Genomic DNA, 23,068 nt, shown 5'->3' with positions numbered 1-23,068 from the left:
TAAGCTAATCGATAAACCTCAAAAGATGCCCTGGCTACGTCTCTCGTAGGTCTCTTGTTTTCGAAATCGCAGAGGGTTGGCACGCAAAGGAAGAATTTAGAGAGGACGGAAGAAAATCTTGTCCTATTTTTCGCATTTGAAGTTGGCTGAAATAACTGACCTTCCCCCCCAAAATGGGAAAACTTGCAAAGAGAGAGCATTTGTGAAGGATACATGTGCAAAATCACATGCCTAAGGAAAAGCGAGTGTCAACCTTTGGCATGAAAAGTGCTGCTCGCATCCAGGGCAAACCTGGTTAGAAGCACCAGTACGAGATCACAGCACCTCTATGTCGTCTGGCTCCTCAGACACGTTCCCAGGTTGGCCTTATATTTTCCTTTCTAACAAACGTGTATTTTGGATAACTACAAGCTTTTAAGATTCTTATTTGCTGGGAGCGACGCCTGTCACATCAGGGTTTCAATGAAGACGGAACCCATGATGAGAACCTACAGCACCAGACACTGGAAGAGTCCCACGGTTGGCGTCTTCTCCCTCAGAAGGGTGGGACCAGCCCAAGGTCACCTCTCACAGGCTCCTCCCCACCGTGCCTTGCTGACTCCCACCACTCCCGCTCTTCAAATATAATTCCTTTTTCCAATTTGTTTTCTGTCAAGCTGCCCTTACAGAAATTCATTTCACTGCAGCTTTGAGAAAGAGGATTTCTCTCTGCTCTCGAAAGCACAACTATTTAAAGCTTAGGGCAATAATTTGGAGGCTGAAGTCCTCCAAGCTGATCTAGATCTGAGCACCCAACCGACATTATTGCCAAACGGGCATCCCTATCACCAAAAAGCAGCTCGTTGGTGCTATAAACTAAATTTTCCTTCATGCGGTTCTTTTTTCCCCTCCACGTACATCCCATTTCTCCGTTCAATTCCCAGCGTACGCAACCAACAGGCGCCCAGTTACCTTATCGGCGAAGTGCAGGACAATGAAGGAGGTGTTGGACATACGGGGCTTCTGGAAGTGCTGGCTGCTGGCGTGTCGGTCGTACAGCTTCTGCGCCCAGTTCTGGTCAGTGCCTTTGGGAACCTGGATGGGGAGAAAATGGAGCAAAAAGTCGTGGTCAGGCGCGTGGGGACATTTTGGAGGAACCCTCCTTGTGAGCTATCTGTAGGCCACGTGGGCTACAGGAATATTTGAGAAACAGAGACCATCCCCCCCGAGTTCTAGGAGCGTGTGCTATTTAGTTTTCCTGTATATTCTTGACAAACACACTAAAATTTCGTTTCCAGTGAAAAACACCCAAATGCTGGTTTTACTCCAACAGCCAGAACCGCTCTTGCAGGAAAAAAAAAAATATTAATTAAAGAGTGTTTTTGCACTTAAGTTGCATTAATCACTCAGACACCAAGGTTCAGGCGATAGGACAAGAGGAAAAGGCCTCAAGTTGCCCCAGGGGAGGTTTCGGATGGATATTAGGAAAAAGTTCTTCGTGGAAAGGGTTGTCAAGCATTGGAAGAGGCTGCCCAGGGCAGTGGTGGAGGCGCCATCCCTGGAGGTATTTAAAAGCCGGGCAGACGTGGTGCTGAGGGACATGGGTTAGTGGTGGACTTGGCAGTGTCCCGTTGATGGTTGGACTCGATCTGAAAGGTCCCTTCCAACCTAGACAATTCCATGATTCTATGAAAATATCAATGTTAAAATAATAATAAAATGATGATTCTCTAAGAAACTTCTGCCTCTCAGTAGGCTTGGGGTGAGGTCACTTGGATCCCAACACAGGCTGCATTAACCCCAGTTACACACAGGGTTGGGATTTCAGATCCCCTACCTGTCCTACCACAGCCACACGATTCCCGTGTCCCCCTTCCACACACCCAACGCCCTGTGCCAGGAATCTCCTGGATGCCAAACCCTCCTTCTGCATCCTATTTACACTGAAATCAGGGTGCAAGTCCTATGCGGACCTGTCCTTGAAAGGATTCTCAATGTCCTTGATGCTCAGAGGGCTGGAGCCCCCCTGCTGTGAGGACAGGCTGAGAGAGCTGGGGGGGTTCAGCCTGGAGAAGAGAAGGCTCCGCGGAGACCTTCCAGCCCCTTCCAGTCCCTCAAGGGGCTCCAGGAAAGCTGGGGAGGGACTCTGGAGCAGGGAGGGGAGCCATGGGACGAGGGGGAATGGTTTCAAACTGGAAGGGGGGAGAAGTAGATGAGATCTGAGGAAGAAATTGTTTGCTGTGAGGGTGGTGAGCCCCTGGCCCAGGTTGCCCAGAGAAGCTGTGGCTGCCCCATCCCTGGAGGGGTTCAAGGCCAGGTTGGCCGGGGCTTGGAGCAACCTGGTGTGGTGGGAGGTGTCCCTGCCCAGGGCAGGGGGTGGCACTGGATGGGCTTTAAGGTCCCTTCCAAGCCAAACCATTCAATGATTTGGCCATGATCCACCAACGTAGCGGGTGTTGCCCAAGACATTGCTTTGGTAGGATGGGGCAGAGAATGGAGAAATCCTAAAGAACTGCAATGACCAAAAAAACCTCAGAGCACTACCTGTGCAGCAAGGGAACGGGCTACTTCCCACAAACCAGCATTACTGGGAGGGTTTGAGCTTATCTTCCGACCCAGCACCTGCAGTTTTTACCAATATATTCCCAAGATGAGGGGAAAAAAAATAAATCTAGTTTTATTTTATTATTTTCTAAGCACATACATAGCTGTACAGCAGCATATAACCATGTATTGTAACTTCTGATACCCTCATGATCACAATTCCCATAAAGACTCATTTTTTTAGGGTACGTTTATGTCCCTCTCTACTAACCAGCCAACCTCCCCCGCCAAAGCTTTCTAAAAGACAGAAGGCCGCGCGAGGAAAGAGCCACGGTTGCAAATATCTCTTATTTTTCACTTTTCCAGCACAACACGTTTGCCACAAAGCAAAATTCTCGAAAAATCAATGGAAGCAAGGGGTGAAGTTGTTACATTTGAGGGCTGGGGACCACAGCTTATGGGGATCCCACAGCCCAGGAGGGATGGGAAGGGGATGGACTGGTGGACCCTCCATCACCGCCAGCAGGACAGAAATGGTTGCACGTATATACACACGCATAATTTTTAACACAAAAATAGCTGACCGGATTATTTAGGTTAGAAAAAGAGAAGAGTCAGAAGAAAAGCGTTAGGGGATATTTAAAATTCGATAGGACAAAGCCTATAAACCACAAAACAATTGTGCAGCGTCAGGGAAAGCTCCGGATCATCCATCAGGTCTTTTATCTGGACCTTTCTATGAAAGGTGACAGAGGAAATAGGGGCAGCAAACAATAACAAGGAAAATTCGAGACAGATGAGGAATATTTCTTAATGCCACTCTGAAACGGCCTTTGATTTCACGGCAGCAAGCCAAACCACGCCAGAAGGGTTCTGGCCATGGGGAAGAAATAAAATAGATTATATATAAATATTAGAAGGCAGTTATTTATGCAATTATATATATGCAATTATATACATATTTTATTTATGCAAGATAGACATGCATATTTAAACTATGGAGTTATATAAATGCAGATGGGTTTCTTTTTTACATACAAATATGATATATAACTGCTGAAAACACCCTTTCTGGGACGATCGTTAGGTCTCTCCTGTTTGGGACCAGGCCACGGGTGCGGAGCAGGAGCCCCGCAGCCTCGCGACGCTGCAGAAAGCGGATTTATCCTGCACCGGCTCTCTTTCAGACCATCCACTTTGCTGAAAAACCTGCTTATCTCAGAGCTGAACTTCAAAGGCATCGCTCCTGCCTCCCAAAAAGAAGGTTTCGCCGTACCCGCACCACTCTCCGCTCACCATTGTGCAGGCTGGGTATTTTTAGCTGCCTGAGAAGCACCTGATAGGGACCAAAGTCCTGGAGATAAAAATTAACGGGGGCATTATCTGTACTATTATAACAGCTTTTGGTACTGGCTTGGCAGTTTAAAGCTAGGGAGAAAGTTTTTGAGAGACTATCTCATCAGTGCAAGACTTTTTTAGGGGATGGGGAAGAGGAAAACCAACTGCCTTGCAAGTATTGTATGGAAATCTCTAAACAGGGAAAAACTTAGACCGGTAACTTCACAAGGTCACTGCTTCTGCTCACCTGTCCTCACTGTCCCGCCGCGTAAAATCAGTTGGGCGGTGTAATTCCGGCCAGGGTCACCTCACATATCCATACACCGGCCTCTGAGCTGCCGAGAGCTACTGCAACCGAAATCAAACCTACCCAGCGCGGCCAGGGTCACCTCAAGTCCCACTGCTTTTGGGTCAGAAGCATCCCAGGGTCAAGAACCCACCACGCCCACCAGAGAGCCGAGGAGATATTTGGCGCTGTTTGGCCTAAAAAGTGCGATTCCCTCCACCATCACCTCCAACAGAAGGACAATTAACAGGATAAAAGCAACAGAGGTCCACTCAAACCCGATGATCTAAAAGTCAACCCTCTGAAAACACAGTAGGAGCTATTTACATTTTCTTTCTTTTCTCCTTATCACTCCAATATATGTTAAAGCCTGAAAAGAGCCTCAGCTTCCTCCACGCAACAGAGACACGTTCCACCGCAAGTGATGTTCCTGACTTTAAAGTCATAAAAGCTGACAGCGTGACGTAGGCGAGGTTATTCCGCCGTTGGATTAGACGGTCCGCCCCACAGGAAAGCCCAGAGGTCCAACCTCCGTGTATCTGCTTGTGGAAACAGAAATCCCCCTGGACAGGACCGCGTGGCACAGGAAGGCAACGTGCTTATTTCTGATGTTCAAAAAACTAACAAGTCCAGACAAGGGAAAATAACATTTGCTCAGATACCCAAGTTCACAGCGATGCGCGGAGACAAGCGGGATTGAAAACCGGTTTGCTAGGAGCAGACTTCAGTGTTTCTGGCACTTGACAGAAGGACACAGGAAAGGTTAAAGACCATCTTTTGAACAGCCTTCGAAAATGCATTTGGCACATTAACAGCGTAACACGATGGCAACGTGCCATGAAACACAAAACGGGAGCCACGAGAGAGTTTGAGAACATGAGGGAGCTCACGGGTTTGGTAAGACACATCCCCCCATTTGGCAGCCTCAGGGTCACGCTGCTCCTCAAGAGGAAAGAACTGCACCAAGATCCATAATAAATCTTGGACAACAATGCCGTGATTGACACATCAACCCCTCCAGCCAGCTCATTCCTGATCAAACCCTTTTAGATGCACTTCATGCTAACGGAAAATTAATTTTTCCGTTCCCACTCCCATCCCAACAGCACAGGCAAAAACAAAAGAGCAGCCAGGCAGCAGGAACATCTTATGGAGAAACCCCGATCTCCACAGCAACTTCAGGCTGTACTCCTGAAAGACACCCAGGAAGTGTATGGAAGACACACAGCGCTCCCACAGAGTAAACAGTTTCAGCCTGAAAAGCAGGACATCTCATCCAGCTTTGACACAGAAAATGGACTACATTTCTTAGGGAGTTTTCAATTTCCTCCGAGCATAATTTAAGTCTCTTGAAAAAAAATCAACCTAACTGGCTCCTCCTCTCCACAGCACTGATGTTGCTCTTCATGTGCTCCCCCCCACAACCTCAAAGCCTTCAAACTCTGCCTAGGAAGTCTGCTGTCCACTCCACCAAAGTCATTCCCTCCACAATAAGGCCAACCATACCCTGAAGTCATCCCAAACATTCAAGCAATCTCCCACATGCCCTCCCAACTTCCCACGACTGGATTTTCAGAAGACAGCTTCCCTCATTAATGCCTATCTCTTCTGATGGGCTCTACATTGCTCTCCTTCCTCTCCTCGAGGGCTCTGCTCTTATCCCAAATTATTTCCCACCACCACCGTGGTAGGACTCCATCCACACTTCACAGCTCACCAGCAGGGAGGTTCTCCTGGATGCCCTTCTCCCCCTTCCTTCCTCTTCAGGCTCATCAGTTTGTTGCTAGAGCACTTCCATACTGTGCCTCTCGTGGTGGCCTTGGTTTCTGGCCAAGGTCATTTCTGCACACGGGACATGAACTCTTGCTGTTCCTCTGCCATCTTTTCAGGCCTAAGCAAAACCAAGAGGTCCCAAAAGCTCCAGATCCGGGCAGGTGACACTCCAGTGCAGGAAATGGGGAAGTGGCACTTTGAGGACTCCAGGGTCATTTAGGAGAAGACATGATGGGAGGGACATGTAACCTCCAAGGTCACAGTCCCATGGAGATTACACGGCTTCCTGGGCAGACCAGGAATGTAACTGGAGATTGGAGAAAGTGACCTCCAGAAGCCCCCTCCAACCTTAATAATTCTACAACAGCTTCCAACTCATAAGGCCTCAAAGCTGTTTAAAAAAAAAAACCCAAACTAAACATGTCCTAAAGCCCTCTTTTTTCCAAGCTAGGGTTTTTATCATTTGCTTTCACAAAACGCGTTTTGTCCTTAAAACTCCAATTTAAATTTGAGAGCCCTCTCTTTCACTGCCGACTCCCGTTTCAACCCTGTCTGGCCCCCTTCTTCTCTAAACGGTGACAAGACTCATTAGGCACCAAAGGTCTATGACCTTCGTTAGCTGAACTGCTTCAGCACGTACGCAACCACCCCCCTCCCCAACCTCACATTAAAGATTTTTTTTAAAAAAATAATCCATACTGTGAAGCGAGAACATTAGCGACAAACCCTCCGCATTTGCGCTAATGTTTCATTATGTTGCCAGGACCCCCTCGATGCCATTTCAAGTCCCCGAGTATATTTATCCGCCTAACGAGATGACTTGCAATTACCCTATTGTGGTCCCGCGCCCACCGTGGCCGACTCTCCCCGAGGGGTGCAAACGCTGCCGCCGGTGATGCGGGGGTGAAGGTTTTCATCCATAAACTGGTGCTTTCGGTTGACAGGCACTGCTGAAATTTTCATAAAGCTGGAGAACGCTTGCAGGTTATTATAAAAGAGCCGATTAGAGGGCCCATAATAAGGGCCTGTGACTAATGACAGCATTCCCCACTGACAGGTAAATACCCAGATAATTGGCATTTGACGTGGGGCGGGGGGGGGCGCGGGGAACAGATCTTGCGTTTCATTTTTTTGGTCCAAAAAAGCACGGACGAAAAAAGTAGTCGCAGACAGACCTACAGCGAAGTTGGCCACATTCTTGCGGTTGCATAGGAACTGCTCCACGTAATACAACGTCACCAGCAACAACCCGTGCCAGATGCTTCGGAGAGGAGCAAAGGGCGTCATCAGCCAATATGGCACGAGGGAAACTTTCCTTACGGTCCCCACAACACCCAGGAGCTGGTTTGAGCCTGAAGAATTTAACAGGCTTAATAGCACAGAGACCAAATGAAACGCTGCTGAGTATCAAGCAAATAATCTGACCTCCTCCTGAGCCAGCTCTGGCTAAGATGCTATTTTAAGGGCATCAAATTAAGTTTAATTTGTCCTCATTTTTAAGGAGTCTTCCCGAGACTAGATTTGAAAAGGTCAAAGCCCCAACTCCGGCTGGCTCTCGCAAAGTGACGGAGTGTTTGTACCCCAGACGAGGGCTGAGCTTGTGGAACATGCAGGTTGGGACAGCCTCGTCATGCCTAGAAAGGCAGCCCTGTCACAGCCACTTGACAGGTCACCTTGCTTCCAGACAAGTCATACGTCTCCTAAAATCCCAACAGGGACACTAGTTTAAATAATGGATCCAAAATCTTTCCCACTAATGCAACATGACATTCCTGCCTTCAGGCCACTGGATCTGTCCCATACTCGTGGATCCCAAAAAGCCAACAAGAATTCATTGTGTCCTTCTCATCACCTTGGCCATCCTGGTGAGGGACATCATTCCCTGCTTCAGCTCTCCTACCACCCCTTGCCTCACCCTTCCCTGCCCTCGTACAAAGACCCTCAAAGCCCTTCCAGAATCGGTAAGACATTTCCTGGCACAGAATATATCCGAGTCGTGATGGAAACTCTTCCCAAAGACAACTTGTTGATCACACTGCAGCAAAACCAGTCAGGCTCCACAGTATCACAGTGTTACATAGCCCCGATCCGACAACGCTCTCTCCAGTATTTCCTCACCATCATTTTTGTGCAGATACCAGTACTGGAAGAGATACAAGCTGCTCTTCCCAGTGCAGAAGCCCTCATCATCACAGTGTCACACTGAGCTCTCCTGTGAGATGACTATATCTCAAGACTCTGGACTTGCCACCTACTCTTCACACCAAAGACCTTCAAAACAGGCATGCCAACTTCCCAAGAAAATCTCCCATCTTAAATTTTTTTTTTTTGTTCCTAGATATATTCGATAATTCATGACTGACCAAGGAGTCCAACCTTCTCATGGATGCTCATGAAGGGTTGCTGTTCTGGGATTTCCGCTCAATTTTAAAGCAAGATTTAATTTAGGCTGTTATGAGAGTCAGAGGATAAGAGATGGCAAACTACTCTCCCAACATTACAAGCCTGGTTTAAAAAAAAAACAAACCAAACCAACCAACCACAAACCCAAAACTCAGGAAAGCTGAGGGAAGACACAAGCCCAAACCCCAGCAGAAGAATGCTGAAGGAATGGCTAAACAAAAAGCCTACGCAACTGAAGACGCTTCTACAGGTCACCCCTGGCTCCTGCTTCTCTATCTCAAAAGAGCAGAATGGACACGCAATTTCAGCCTTCTAAAAAACTTGTGTGAAATTCACAGAATCACCTAGGTTGGAAGAGACCTTCAAGATCATCAAGTCCAACCATCAACCTGACACTGTCAAAACCACCACTAAACCATGTCCCCCAGCACCACGTCTGCCCATCTTTTAAATACCTCCAGGGATGGTGACTCCACCACTTCCCTGGGCAGCCTGTTCCAATGCTTGATAGCCCTTTCCATGAAGAACTTTTTCCTAATATCCATCCTAAACCTCCCCTGGCGCAACCTGAGGACACTTCCTCTTGTCCTATCGCTTGTTATTTGGGAGAAGTCAGCCGGAGCTTGGCATTGACCTCAGCAAACCCTCACTATGTGGCTGTTATCCCCTGATGCTGCAAGGTTAACCAAACAGGAGACCCTCTCAGAGATGCTTTTTTCTATATGCCGTGTGCCACTGAAGCACAGATTCCAGCATCTGAAGCCTGCACACTAAATGCGATCGACTTTACTCCAAATATAGTTATTGCAACAGGAGCCAAGTTTCCCTTGGGACAAAATAAGGCTTGAGACATGAAGGAACTTCAGCTCATGGATAATACTGAAGGAATCAGAAGTCGCAAGCAATTAGGGAGTGCAGCGATAGGACGAGGGGGAACAGTTTTAAACTGGAAGAGGGGAGATTGAGATGAGATCTGAGGAAGAAATTTTTCACTCTGAGGGTGGTGAGCCCTTGGCCCAGGTTGCCCAGAGAAGCTGTGGCTGCCCCATCCCTGAAAGCGTTCAAGGCCAGGTTGGACGGGGCTTGGAGCAACCTGGGCTGGTGGGAGGTGTCCCTGCCCAGGGCAGGGGGGTTGGAACTAGGTGCTCTTTAAGGTCCCTTCCAACCCAAACCATTCTATGATTCTGTGACTATCCCTACGTACAGCCAGGCCAGAAACATGAGCTCTGGCAATACATGGTGAGACCAGGGACCCACGTTGGTAGCAAACATCTGCCAAGGAAGTTCTGAATGGTCCTAAAGGAAAGCAAACGCCACCAGTCTGCCCTAGCCATCGGCATCCAGGCAATGAATGTGAAAGGAGGTGTTTACCCTCTTGCAAGCTACCACAGGTTAAAGCCCATTCTTTAACCTTTTATAAAAATAAAAATAAGAGCAAAACGGTAGGTAGTCCTCTTTACCTTGCACTCTTCATCCAGTAGGTCCAAGATACCGAGTTTCGCCTCTATAAGGTCTATGCAGGGCTGGTTATCGTAGAAGTCTATGAGAGTCCAAGGGATTCCCTCCTTCATGTACTCTTCTTGTTCCAGCTTAAACACGTGCTGAGGGTGGAAAACCAACAGAATTACTGATGGTGACCCCAGGCAGCACAGCGCCAGCCCCTTCCCTGTTCACCCACTCCTCCCCACTGGAGCAGAGTATTCCCCCAGCACATCCAGAAGCCACAGAAGCTTTAAGTGCCCTCACGTGCAGCTTTGTAAAGGCTCTGCCATTTATACGATTGAGCTTCTGGAAAGGAAACTAAAAGCGACACGCTAGGAAACCACGGGGCGGGGGGGGAAGGGGGGGGAAAGGCTTTAAATGACTTCGCTAGAAAATGACTGAAGCTGTCACTACGTTTAGGTGGGAGGCATATATTGAAATGGCAATGACACACATATCTCTCGGGCTGAGAAAAATCCCTCTCTCCTTCAGCGCTCTGCTGATGAAACTAGTGACCTGCAGCAGGTTCCCAGGCTGGGACCCCGGCTAGGGCTGAGTGCGTGTGCCCCCATCTATGAACAGAGCTTCACAAAAAGCACCCATCCTCCCAGAAGGGATATCAGCAGCAGTATCTAACTGACTCGGGAACATTTCTATTGTAGTTTCTGATTTAAAAAAAAAATTATATATAACAAAACCCAACTTATCTTCATATGGCTTACATATCTCAGACCTCTGCCCAAGCAGATAAATTGTCTCTGGCTATTTCTGAGATACTCTAAGCATATTAAAAAAAAAAAAAAGATTTTTCAAATGCACTTTTTTCTTCAAAGACAGCTTTTTAAAAATCTCTTCAAACATGTCATCTCGAGAGTTTGAATTTATAAGCTTCAGAAGTGATAGTTGGACATATTAAGTAAGATACGAACAGTGCAAATACACTCCATAATTTACTTTTCATTTTTAGCAGATCCGATGCATGAGATATACTGCTAGCGTTCACGTCCACGCATACGGCAGGGTTTCAAAGTGCCAAACTACCCTGCAGTACTTAGCTGCTCAAATTCAACAAGTTTTTTTTCCCCCCTCGTATCCTGAAACTAATAGGAATATTTTCCCTGCTTACAACAAAAGCAAAAGGCGACCCCTTACTGGTTTCATTTCCAGCGCAGGTAAGTGCTTGTATCTAATAAAATAGAAGAATCCCAGGTTTTTGTGAGACACGTTCAAGTGAAAAAATGGGGAACGTGTCTAATCCTGCTATTTAATAGAGAGTTGGTGTTGTAGAGGTTTAAGCTGCACTTAATGGGCAGGTTTCTACCCACGCTTTGTCGCACGCTGGAATCAGGACTCGGCACAAGATCATCCAGGTTTTGGTTTAGGATTGAAACGACACAAAAGAAAACTGGCAAACTACCTACTTATTCAAAACCACGCGCGAACCTTTGCGTGAGCCACTTGCAAACCTGCTTCCAGTATCAAGCTTACCGATCAACCAAGCAATATTTTCAACACGATACCAACATTTAGTGCAATCGCAACGCACAACTATGGCACGGGAGAGATGGCATCCCAAGGGCTACATTCATGCTGGCCACGCAATCCGGCCAGCCTGCAGGTAAGCATCATTAAGCAGAATCAAAGCATTCAATAATCCAGCCTTGCTACGTTTCCCGTGAAGTTTTAGGGAAGGTTTCCAAGCTGACCTTACCGAGTTGAACTGCTGCTGGAGCTTTTCGTTGGCATAGTTGATACAAAACTGTTCAAAGCTATTCACTTCAAAAGTTTCAAACCTGCAAAGCAATGAATAAATCAGCATTAAGCGGCGCTTCATCTCAAAATCTACTTTTTCTGCGACAGTGTCATCTGCGTGACACGGAACACCGGTTATTCAGCCGTCTCTTCGCATTCCTCCTATCCCAGATCTTCACTTTATTCCTCCTTCCCTAAAATGTCTGTCTTTCCTTGCCACAACTCAAGGGATTCAAGAGTCTCTTCTGCTACGCATGAATGAGATATTCGGTACGACTGTGGCTTCCTGCCCATCAGGCGAAAGCGCTGCCTGAGATGAGAAATGTAACAGCCCCTCTTGGGGAAAAATATTATGAAATATTGAGTCCAAATATATTCAACTGCAAAGGTGATGGAGAAACAGTAGCTGCTGTCTTAAAAGACCCAACACGGTACTTTTAATGTAATTCAACAGAGCAGAAAAAGAAGGTATTACATTCATAATTATAGCCTCTGTATTGCATCCCCGATAGCGCAAAAATTAGATACACGTGAGCAAGCGACTTCTGGAAGGCAGGGAGAAAAATGGTGCTTCCAGCTCCAATTCCAACATGTTTCTTAGAGGGCGACTGGTGTTGGTCTCGGCGATGCCCCTCTTCACCAGGGCTTCCAAAGCTCCTCTTGCCAAAACGTTACCCTACCCCTTCAGGGCCACTGGCCAACTCCAAACCGAGCTCAAAAGTGGCTTCCTAGTCACAATTAGAAAAGAAAAAAATATGCAGTTTTAATACCACAAACTACAGGAAAGCAGCAAAAAGCCAGCAGAGCCCCTGGGGCGGTCGGGGCTGAAGCACGCAGTGCCCAGGGGTAGGCAGAGGGAGCCGGGTTTGCTCTTAAAAAAGGACATTTTTCAACTACCACGGGGAATTATGTTATTTTTATTTCTATTTTTAAGGCACAGTTGGAGGAGGGAGGAAAAAAAAAAAAAAGTCTTTGACGCATGACTGTAAGGATTAAAACAACTCAGGGAAGAAGTGGTAAGGCTCCCTGTGCTTAATGAATGAGCTGCCGTAATGATAAATGCGCGGTGAAATAATTGCTCGGGTAATAGGTGCTGTAGGAGCTGACAGACCAGTCTTAAAGCACTAAACAAACGAAGCTTTTTTTTTTTTTTTAACCCACAAAAATCAGTATTTCTAGTATTTTCTGAGGACTCCTGGCTGTTTTCCACATGATGTAGCTGTTCCCCGGGTACTGCCAGGTGGTAACGTGCCCACCACAGAAAATGCCTCAGCCCTCAGGAAAAGGCAATGGGAAAGGAAAATGAAAAATGGGAGAAAGGAGCCACTTTTGTGCCTTTATCAGCCCCACAGCCCCTGAGGAAACCCAGGACCAGGTCTTTCTCCACCTGCCCCCGGGGCTGGCGTTGCCCCTGGAGACGATGCAGGCCATGCCGCGGAAAGGGCATTCAATCCCTCTTCATCTCATGAACTGAGCTTTGCAATCTTTAATGCAACAAAATCTGGTGTCTGGGCCAAAATAATGTTTATATTAAACACGCGGCCAGAGCCTCAATGATGAGCATGTCCTCGAAGAGCTCCTGATGTGCTTGATCTTGGTTGCCCGGCCATCACACCAAGCACATCAGCGCCTTCAGCTCTTGCAACTGAAAGGTCTCCTCCTTGGAAATCCCAACTCCTGCAGGTTCATAATCAGAGCAATGGGGCAAGAAAAGATTTTAATTAAACGGAGATGGAGAGGCACGGCAAGCTGGGTGGAAAAACACAATGAGAGCAGGGGTACAGAGGAAAAGATATCGGAGTGGAAACTCTTTTTCTGCCTCAGAGGCACCAGGTGCGATTTATGAACTCTCTCTGCAAGTGCAATCCGAGGGTCAAAGCAGCTGCACGACATCATGAAATCTCCCTTGGAGTTGAAGTCACTAATTAAGAGACTCAGCCAGCGTGATTTACTAATTGATGGAGCAGTTTGGTCACCAGCTCCACACGCGTCCTCGCCAGGAAGTCCTGCCTGCATTTTGGCTTTTCTGCTGTTCCTTATTCTGCTGTACAACCGGTATCTCCTAAATCCGCTGCGGCACCAGGGTTTATACTAAAATATTTAAAAGTTCATAAATAAGTCCGGCGTACAGCTGGGTGCCTGGATGTTCACACTTCCCTTCATGTGGCAAACAGTGGAAAAACCAAGTCCCCACCACGTCCAGGAATGCCACATGAATCCACTCTTCGGACGGACCGCGGTATTGCTACTACAGCAAATGATGCCATTTCAATAAATACATTAAGGTTTTTAATGCTGCATCCTCTCACCCCAACACTAACGGAGAATTAAGGATGTGGGGTCGAGCACTGGAGAATCAGGAGACAAATCTCATAGCCTACACACCGGGTTTGGACCTTGTCCCTAAGAAATCCCACCCCCGGGGACAGTCCTCCTCTAGGAGCGTAGGGACAGATGTCCTTGGCATGTCAGGGACGTGCAGTGGAGGCTACGTGGAAACTCCCTGCCTTGGGAACCTTAATCCCTCTCCCAGAGGAAAAGGAAAAACAAGACATTTGGGGAAAAAAAAAAATCCAGTATTTGGCAGAATGGGTTAAAACTCCCAAATAACCTGAGTTTGGGGAACCAAACCACTTTGAAGGACTGCAGAGACTCAGGCTGCCAGCACCCAAAGTCTCTGGAGTGTTCATTACTCAGCTTTTAGACAGCAATACTCCCTTCCGAAAGATCAGACTCACACTCAAGTGTTATGTCCTGGAGCGTGGACACCCTTTCCTTGCAAACCTACCTCTTTCGATCGGACCTGCAGGTCTCCACGGAAAACAAACCTGCGGTACGCTGCGGTGACTCCAGTGCTGTAAAAGCATCAACCGGCCCACGCGCTGGACGTGACGCACAGCAGACCTGCAGCTAAGGGAGGTTTTTCTTCCACACTAACAGGTTGTCAAGCCCAGCTTAATCTTTCATGAGCGCTATCCTCAAGTCTCCTTTTATTCAGATTTCTGAAAAACCGTTATCTGACTTTGTAACTCAGACGTCCAGCTTTCTGCATTGACCCGCTATCGCCCACAAGGCTCCATCTCAAAGCTTTATTTATCATATTCCGGCCTGCAGAAATCTCTGGTTTTAGGGACATTGATGGGAAACAGCTTTTCCACCTCATAGTCCTCCAACCAGACTGTGCCAGACCCAAGTGGTGATTTAAAATGTTCCAGGTGCTGTGCTATATACCTGGGAGAGCCCAAACCTCTGACAGGTTCAAGGACAGGGAACTGCTGGAGAGGGGACAGCAAAGGACTACCAAGATGATGAGGGGACTGGAGCACCTCTCTTCTGAAGAAAGGCTGAAGGATTTGGGTCTTTTTAGTCTGGAAAAAAGACGAATGAGGGGGATCTTATCAATGCTTAAAGGGTGGGTGTCAGGAGCATGGGGCCAGGCTCTTTTCAGTGATGCCCGGGGACAGGACAAGGGGCAACGGGCACAAACACGAACATAGGAAGTTCCACCTAAACATGAGGAACAACGTCTTTCCTTTGAGGGTGGCAGAGCCCTGGAAGAGGCTGCCCAGAGAGGTGGTGGAGTCTCCTTCTCTGGAGACATTCCAAACCCACCTGGACACGTTCCTGTGCAACCTGCTCTGGGTGACCCTGCTCTGGCAGGGGGTTGGACTGGATGATCTCCAGAGGTCCCTTCCAACCCCTGCCAGTCTGGGATTCTATGATACCATTCTGTGACAGCAACGTCACCATCCCAAACCATCCCACTGAAATCCCAAACCGAAGAGGACTGTACTCCTGGCATACTTGGTACAAGCATTCCTGTAAACCTTGCCCGTACGGCAGCAGTCGCTGATGGAGATGAGCAGGCAGTGGGTTACGCCAATGCTCCAACACTGACATCTTTTCTGTCCAGTGAACATTAAAATCAACATCACCAGTAGCTGTAGAAACCCCAGGGAGGTTTCATACACAAGATCCAATTCCAGTAACCATGTAGGTATTATAGCCATAAAAGCTTTCTGCAGCTGACCCAAACTGCTTTGGCAGGATTTCATTCTGAACTTCAGGTTCATTTAGATCTGATAGACCTTACGAGGAGTCTGCTGTTACAGGAGATGCGGGATTGAGCGAGCACAGCCACTGCGCTGGGTCAGGGACCGGTTCTTGGAGCAGCTACAACTTGTCCATCCCACCTTCCCCTCCAAAAGAGGAGCAATCAAGTACTTTAACATATTAAAGGGAGCACAGCAGGCCGCTGCTTGGCCCATTTAAAACCACAGAATCACAAAATGGTTTGGGTTGGAAGGGACCTTTGAAGGCCATCTAGTCCAACCCCCCTGCCACGAGCAGGGACATCTTCAACCAGACCAGGTTGCTCAGAGCCCCGTCCAACCCGGCCTGGAATGTTTCCAGGGATGGGGCATCTCCCACCGCTCTGGGCAACCTGTGACTTCTCCCTTGTCCTTGCTCCCCAGAGAGACAGAAAAGGGATGGTGTTGAAAGAGGGGAGGGGAAAACAACAAACCCAGAATCCATCTTTCCTTGTCACCCCGCAACTGACACAACCCCCTCCTTTCTCCTCCATCTTCTGCTTCTTTGCAGCACTTCAGCTAAAACTAACTCTTCACATGGGACTCTCGCATCCCTCTTCTACCAGCACTCAAGTTCCAGGATGACAGACCGGACAGTAACTGGTGCCCAGTGTGAATTTAAAGCAGTTTGTTCCCCCTGAGCTTGCAGGCTGCAAGCCTTACCCTCGGTTATGCCAGAGCTTTTTGCACCTTATCCCACCGCCACAGGTTCACAAAGTCCTCCGAAAGCTCTCGCTGCACGAGGGCCCCGCAGCAGTGGTTTCACAGCTGAAGAGGCAAAGAGTCCTCCGAAAGCTCTCGCTGCACGAGGGCCCCGCAGCAGTGGTTTCACAGCTGAAGAGGCAAAGTAGTTTCCTCAAATCCCACAGCAACCCCAGGCAGAGCCAACGCAGTCTTTGGTCTCCACATCCGCACCTTTACGCCTAGCCCATCTTTAAGCTTGATGCTTTAAAGAGCACACAGGACAGAAAGCCCAAATGGGAACAGCATGGGAGGTCAACCCCAAAAGCCAACGCTCAAGGGGATCTCCATAGACTGTTTCAGTGGCAGCACTGGAAAACCTAAGGGAGGATCGAAACTGCAATCCACATACCATGACCACGCTTTTTCCAACCTTTCCTATTATTCCCATCCCCTGCCACAACGCAAGGTCAAGCATTCGTGCTCAGAAGGGCAAGACAAATCAGAAACGACTGATTAAACAGCCTTAAAAGCAGAAAACATGCCTACCCGTAGATATCAAGCACGCCGATGAAGGAGTGCTGCTTGACAGTGGTGTGCAGGGCCTTGTTGATGTGCTGCACGATCCAGTTGAAGAGCTGAGCGTAGATGTGCTTGGCCAGGGCGTTCCTGGCGTTCACCACTTGCTGCACGGACATGTTCTTCACGTAGGTCTCGGCCGTGGTGATGAGCTTGCGATGGCAAAGCCAGTGCTGCATCTGGCTGTGCTCCACACCCAGCAAGCCACAGAAGTTGTTCAAGTGCTCGTCCTCACTCTAGGAGTAACAAGAAAAGTCAGCAGGTGGTGACGTTCCAAAAAATGGAGTTTTAATACCAGGTTCCCACATCAGCGCAAAAAATAAGCGGCATTTCATGCTCATCTAGGGAAATACTGCGTATCTCTGTGGCTGATAGAGGACAGAGAAGTGATGAGCACTCATCCAGTTGCGCTAATCTTCACGGACATGGACGAAATGGCTCACACGGAGCTCTAAGTGGTGGTACATCCTATGGCTTTTCCTCTGCTCTGGCTATCCTTAGGTCTCAAACTTGATAAAGAGCAGATTTCCACGGTGACTGCCAACAGGGAAGAGCCCTCTCCATTTTACTCCTCCTTGAGCTGCAACTACGCGCTCCTTCAGAGCAACCTCGATTAAGCCTCAACTTAAAGCTTAGGGTATGCCTTTTACAAACTAACTCCATTTTGAACAACGAAGTTGCAAAACGTGCCTTACCAGAAGGGCTTCTATTTCGCATAATCAATAAAATGAAACGTGAACTTCATTCTCTCTAGCGCATTGTATTTTTTTTTCCTCCTCAAACTAAGACAAGGCAGTTCTGGGTCTCTATTATGCTAAGAAAGCGGGCGCTGCCTTTTGGACAGTGAGAAATCAATTTTCTTTTCCTCGGTGTAATCATACATATCTAAAGGAAGTAAATTGCTTCCAGTTAGATACGTGCTTGTATAAAAGCTGGATGGGTTTGGGGACGGAGAGAAAAATGCGTTTTTAAAAGACCTCTAGGATGCTTTTTTGCTTTGATACCTTTTTTGACCACGGATTCAAAGTCATAACAAGACTGATATAATACCATGCAATTACATCTGAAGGTAATTAAACAACACGAACTCCATTACAGAGCTCAACATTGTCGGAGCAGACCGCTTTTACGTATCCGTGTTGCCAAATACCAAGCAAATTACCCCCAGCATCCAACTAACTGCACACCACATTATCTCAAGGGTACCACTAGAACTGTGTGCAGAACTCGTTTTAATACTTTAATTAGGAACAAACGACCTGGTCTGGGATGCCACGATAATTGACAGGACAGTATTTTCCATATAATCACTTTTTCCTCCCCCCCGAACAAACACAGGAACAGAAAAAACACCCCTAAGGCGTCTTTTAGTCTTATTTATTCTTGCTAATTAACTGTGCGGTGCTCGTTTGGATACTGGATGGCCACGTTACAAGCAGCAGCTTCGTGGCTTTGCCTGTAGGAAAGCGGTTGTGGAGCATCACACCTTCTGCTGGTGGGAATCACCGTTCCCCCAATGCTCGGTGCACCGAGTCTTTTAAGAAAGGGGGAAGAGTTAAAGATGGGTTGGGACTTAAGGTGGAAAACGACCTTTGAATCATCTCGCTGGGCTGGCTGAAGAGGATAAATAACGCACTATCTTCCAGGAAAAAGAAAACAACCAGGAAATTATGATGTGTTTTCAAAAAAAAAAAAAAAAAAAAAAAAAAAAGGCTAAGAAAACCAGGAGGAAAAGAGCTTTCTACCAAAGGATACTGCTGCGAAGCTCAGCACATCCAACGCGAGTCAATTTACAAGCATAAAAAGTTCCCCACGTGTCCCACATGTGACCTACCGATACGCTACAAGCATCGCCATCACGTTCCCCTTGGATTTCCAGGTTCCCTAGGTGCAGAATGGCAGCAATTATCCTAAAAATGGTCGTCTGATGAGACTCCTTCACTCCTACGGGAACAATTGATAGACTGATTTTTCACAACAGAAAATAAACCGCAATTTACAGTTGATTTGAGAACGCACGCGGTGTTTGATTTCCTTCCCGGGCCATTGGTTTTCAGAATGATCAGACCTCTCCCAATAAAACTCATCATAAACTCTCCGTAAAGTCATCACTCAAAAATGACAGCGAAGGCGGCGAGAGGAGCTCCCCGTGTGATTTCTTGACCCCTAATGATTGCATCAAAGCGATTTTATCAGAGATGGGTTTAATACTATGGCAAACGTGCACGAAACCTAGGATGCTACCCCATAATGATCAAACGGGACCAGAGCTATAAGGGCTCCGCGGGCTTCTATAGAACAAGGAATTGCTTCTCTGCGATCGTAGTGCAACAGCGAGATCTCACTGACAGCCGAAGCACAGAAATTACAACTTATTGCCGGTGTCCCACAAACAGAAGAGAAAATTAACGCCGTGCACATGATGCGCAACGCCTCCAGACCGGTGCTACAGCAAATCACCAGGGAGGTGGATGTGAAGCTCTGTCTTACGTGTCCCCAGCGTCTCAACAGGAGCTACGTGTTGTGGGTCTTCACTGGGGGTTGTAAGATATTATTGCTTTCTATATTTTTCTGGCAGGTTTTTGCCAGCGTTCCCAGCAGGGGCTTTGCTCAGCAGCAGCTTGCACACAGCTTTCTTGTCATATCTTGCATTTTTACATCCCAACTGGGCTTTCTGTGCCCCTTTTGTGTACAGTGCTGGTGTCCTAATTATCTACCCAAGGTCTGAGACATCACCTGCTGGTTTCTGAATTACCAAGAGCTTCCCTTTCTCTCCCTCGGGACTTTTCTCTCATCAGCACAGTGAGAAACGTTTCAAGGTTACTAAAAAGGAGCAACGCTCTGCTGTTACTTGGCACTCTTAGTTGGAGTTAGGCCTGGCTAGGGCAGGGATTTGCAGATAAATCTGACTTCTCCTTGTTACACATAAAAAGGCAAGACTAGAAAGCGTAGTAGCAATTTCAGCAGGCCCCGGACAGAAGCAGACAGAGCTGGGAAACACTGAAGGAAACGAGGAAAGGCCGAGCCAGAGGAAGCATGCGAAAAGCAGGAAAAATTGGCCGCAGAGGAAGATGCTCGCACAGCGCTTCGTGGGGACCAGCAAGGAGACAGGGGAGCTCTTTGGGGACACAGAGAGAGGACCAAAGCAAGACTGCAGGTGGCAAGGGGATGGGGAGAGAATCCCTTGGGGATTACAGTCCCACGGGCAAGTTTGGAGTGACCAGAGGCATCGTATTTTTTGGAGCAGTTAACAGCTAGCAGTCGCACAAGTTGGGCAAGAGGAGGGTAAACGACAAGATCCCGCTGTCACCCCAAAGAAAAAGAGATGCGGCCCACCTAAAACACAAAGAGGACAAATTTGGGGGAAACGCTTGCAGTTATAGCGTTTGAAATGAGTCCCCATGCTCACTGCCAGCCCAGCGCAGTGGTCGCGATGCAGCTGCTCAGGGGGATTTCACAGCTGGCTGCAAACATCATGAGCTCCTCTCCCAGCAGATGAAATGCAACGGAGAGGCACCGAGACTTAACAGGATTTAAAAACTTGGCTTCAGATAAACATTCATAAACTCCGGGAAAAAGTTTTCCACCTGCAAAATTTGTTTTTTCCTTTCAAATAGTCACTGCCGCAGGCAGGATGCGGCACCGTGTAACCAGTGGTTGTTGCAGGGGTAGATTTTGCAGCTGGCCATGCAAACCCGGACTCTGCACAGCAGGGATGTGCTCAGCTCATTATTCCCAGGAATTAGCTACTTGGTACAATACAGTGGCGGTCCGAGAAGTGACATCACCCTCAACCCAAATACGGATTGAACTGCGGAGTAATAGCTCTTTTCCTGCTTGTAAATAGGGTGAAAAACATAGCAAGTCGAAGCTGCAGCGCAGCTTTGACTCCAGAATGGTTTATTTTGGTTTCTCTTAAATTCACTCTCCTCCGCTGCTTCGCAGACAGCTGTAAGAAACAATTCTGCAGCTCATACTAAAGAACAAGGCAAAGCCAACTAGGTCAATAGGAAGATGGATTTATACCTCTTAGCGTTACAGGAGAGTCATATAATTCAGGCAAAATACTGAAAAAACATTTGCGAGAGACTTCTGCCGGGAAGCCTCCAAGCAGAAGAACCCCTTACCAAGCAGGGTGAAGGCGTGCCGGGTTTTCTCAAAGTCATCAGCATCATCCACGCCCTCGATGGATGTGTCACCTCCCTGAGAAGTGTAGAAAAAGTCTTCGGCACATGCTAGGAGAGAAAAAAAAAAAAAAAAAAAAAAAAAAAGAGAAGAAATATATCAGCAAGCTGTAGCTTTCCAGATCGTGCACTGGGATGCTCCCTGTCCCCCATCCTGCCCATCCTCGAAGGGCACCCGCCTCCTTTAAACTAGGGTTTGCTGGGAAATGGGTAAAGTATAACCTTGGTAAGTCACTGTAATTAATTCTTGCAGTAATGAAACTCCTTCCCCATGCAAAGCAAGTTCAGCCAGGGCAGAGCTGTGGTCTGTTCAGGCTTCGAATAACTGCTCTGTTGCACAGGTGCATATTACTTCCAATACTGAGGTTACTACTTTCAATTTTTTTCATCTTATTTTACATACTCACGACCAATTCAGACATTGTAATGTCTTTCCCACATAAGGCCTTAAACCCGGGGAGCAAAGGGAATGGAGGAGCGCTCGCAGTGCCGGCATTACACCATTTAAGCATCCGTGCTTTAGCAAAGTTATTTCAGGACGACGCAAGGCTAAATCCTATGGAGACCGAGAAGCATTTTAAATGCAGATACAAGAAGAAGAGACGGCGGGATTTGTACCTACTTTAAAAAGCTTCACCTGCAACCACCCCTCCTTAAAACGAGGGCTTATTTGAGGCCAAAACCTGAGTCCTAGCAGTGCGGGAGCGGGCTTGGCCCCAGGAAGGGCTGGAGGAGCCCAGGAGCTGGAGAACCTCCCTATCCCACCCAGAATGGGTTCTCAGCTTCAAGTCGTTTCAAACCGGGTAGGAGGAACTCGCCGAGAACAGCTCAGAAAGATCGTTAAACACTCACAAACGTATTTTTCCCAAGGATCACGAAAATAATGAGAAAAGCAGCCTACTGTGCATTCCACATCAGCCTGCTGGTAACCTTTAAAATCACTGCAATCTGCACTTTTTTTGATTCCCGTTGCCACCAGAAGGTCCCCATCCCTTCGCAGCCCTGCCGCAGGCTTTTGCACTAGCTGTACATTCAGGCTGTAAGAAAAACATTTAATTCTTTTTGGCATACTAAGCCCCGGGAGCCGGAGGTTTCCGTAACTCTCCTTGTTGCTGGAGCGTCAGGAACGAGGGGCAGAAAATGCTGATTGGGGTCAGAGAGACGATGTCCATCCCAGTCCTCCCAGCACGATGGGAGCTCACCCGGCCCGTGATGGAGCACATCACATTAACAGCTCGATGTCGCCACGTGTCACCTTGCGAGACACAACCAGGGCTGGCAGCGGTTGATAAGAACGGGACGTCAGCCTCCGATTTTAACCATCCATGTTGGGATCTGCTTCTGCCTCAAGTCATCTCTGTTATAACCAACTCCAATATTTACATCTCAACACGCGTGCAATCATTTTAATAACCGCAGAAACCCTTTCATTCACTGCAAACAAAACAAGCATATTCCTGTTTTGCGCCACTGCCCAGGCGCAGTGATCGTGAAGTCAGACACCAGGCTTCAAAAGGGCACGCACATTTTAAGTCACATATTTACTTTCTAGTTTAAAAAAAAAAAAAAAAAAAAAAAATCAAACTTTTAGGATTGCTTTACCTGAAAAGCCAACACTTAACTGGTTTGCTGTGCTGGGCTCACCTAAGTTTAGAGACTCTCGGCTTTCCAGTTTTTTGCAATATAGAAGAGAGTAACAACAATTCTTTGCGTGTACAAGACCCAAAGGAAAAGCAACAGCTCCTGCTTTTGAGAGGGAAAAAACATACATCCTGCTCTCTGTCTAACAAAAGATGGACTTTTACATCAAGATACTCCTTGGTTTGTAGAAGCCTTGGGAAGAAGAGGTTGACAGGGAGGCAAGGTACAGCTCACATGAGGAAATAAGTTTGACCAGTCATCTTGAGATACGGGCTAGTAAATCCAATGCAGAGGTGGTAATGAAAAAAAAAAAAAACTCAAAAGAAAGAAAAATA

At 47.5% G+C, this 23,068-nt stretch overlaps 1 protein-coding gene across 3 annotated transcripts in view; it reads right to left on the bottom strand.

Moving 5' to 3' along the window:
• The window catches only part of MYO5B (myosin VB), a 158,855-nt gene that overhangs the window by 78,556 nt on the left and 57,231 nt on the right, over positions 1–23,068 (bottom strand). For all 3 annotated transcript variants that reach the window (XM_074571051.1, XM_074571052.1, XM_074571054.1), the window contains exons 8-13: positions 21,036–21,143; positions 18,743–18,852; positions 16,879–17,144; positions 11,517–11,598; positions 9,784–9,924; positions 952–1,074 (exon numbers count right to left, since the gene is read on the bottom strand). In XM_074571051.1, the coding sequence (XP_074427152.1) occupies positions 952–1,074; positions 9,784–9,924; positions 11,517–11,598; positions 16,879–17,144; positions 18,743–18,852; positions 21,036–21,143 (830 nt within the window). The remainder of the gene's footprint in view (positions 1–951; positions 1,075–9,783; positions 9,925–11,516; positions 11,599–16,878; positions 17,145–18,742; positions 18,853–21,035; positions 21,144–23,068) is intronic.

This window comes from Larus michahellis, chromosome Z (assembly GCF_964199755.1).
Source record: "Larus michahellis chromosome Z, bLarMic1.1, whole genome shotgun sequence".
Taxonomy (NCBI): domain Eukaryota; kingdom Metazoa; phylum Chordata; class Aves; order Charadriiformes; family Laridae; genus Larus; species Larus michahellis.
This window is presented reverse-complemented; position numbering and strand designations above follow the sequence as displayed.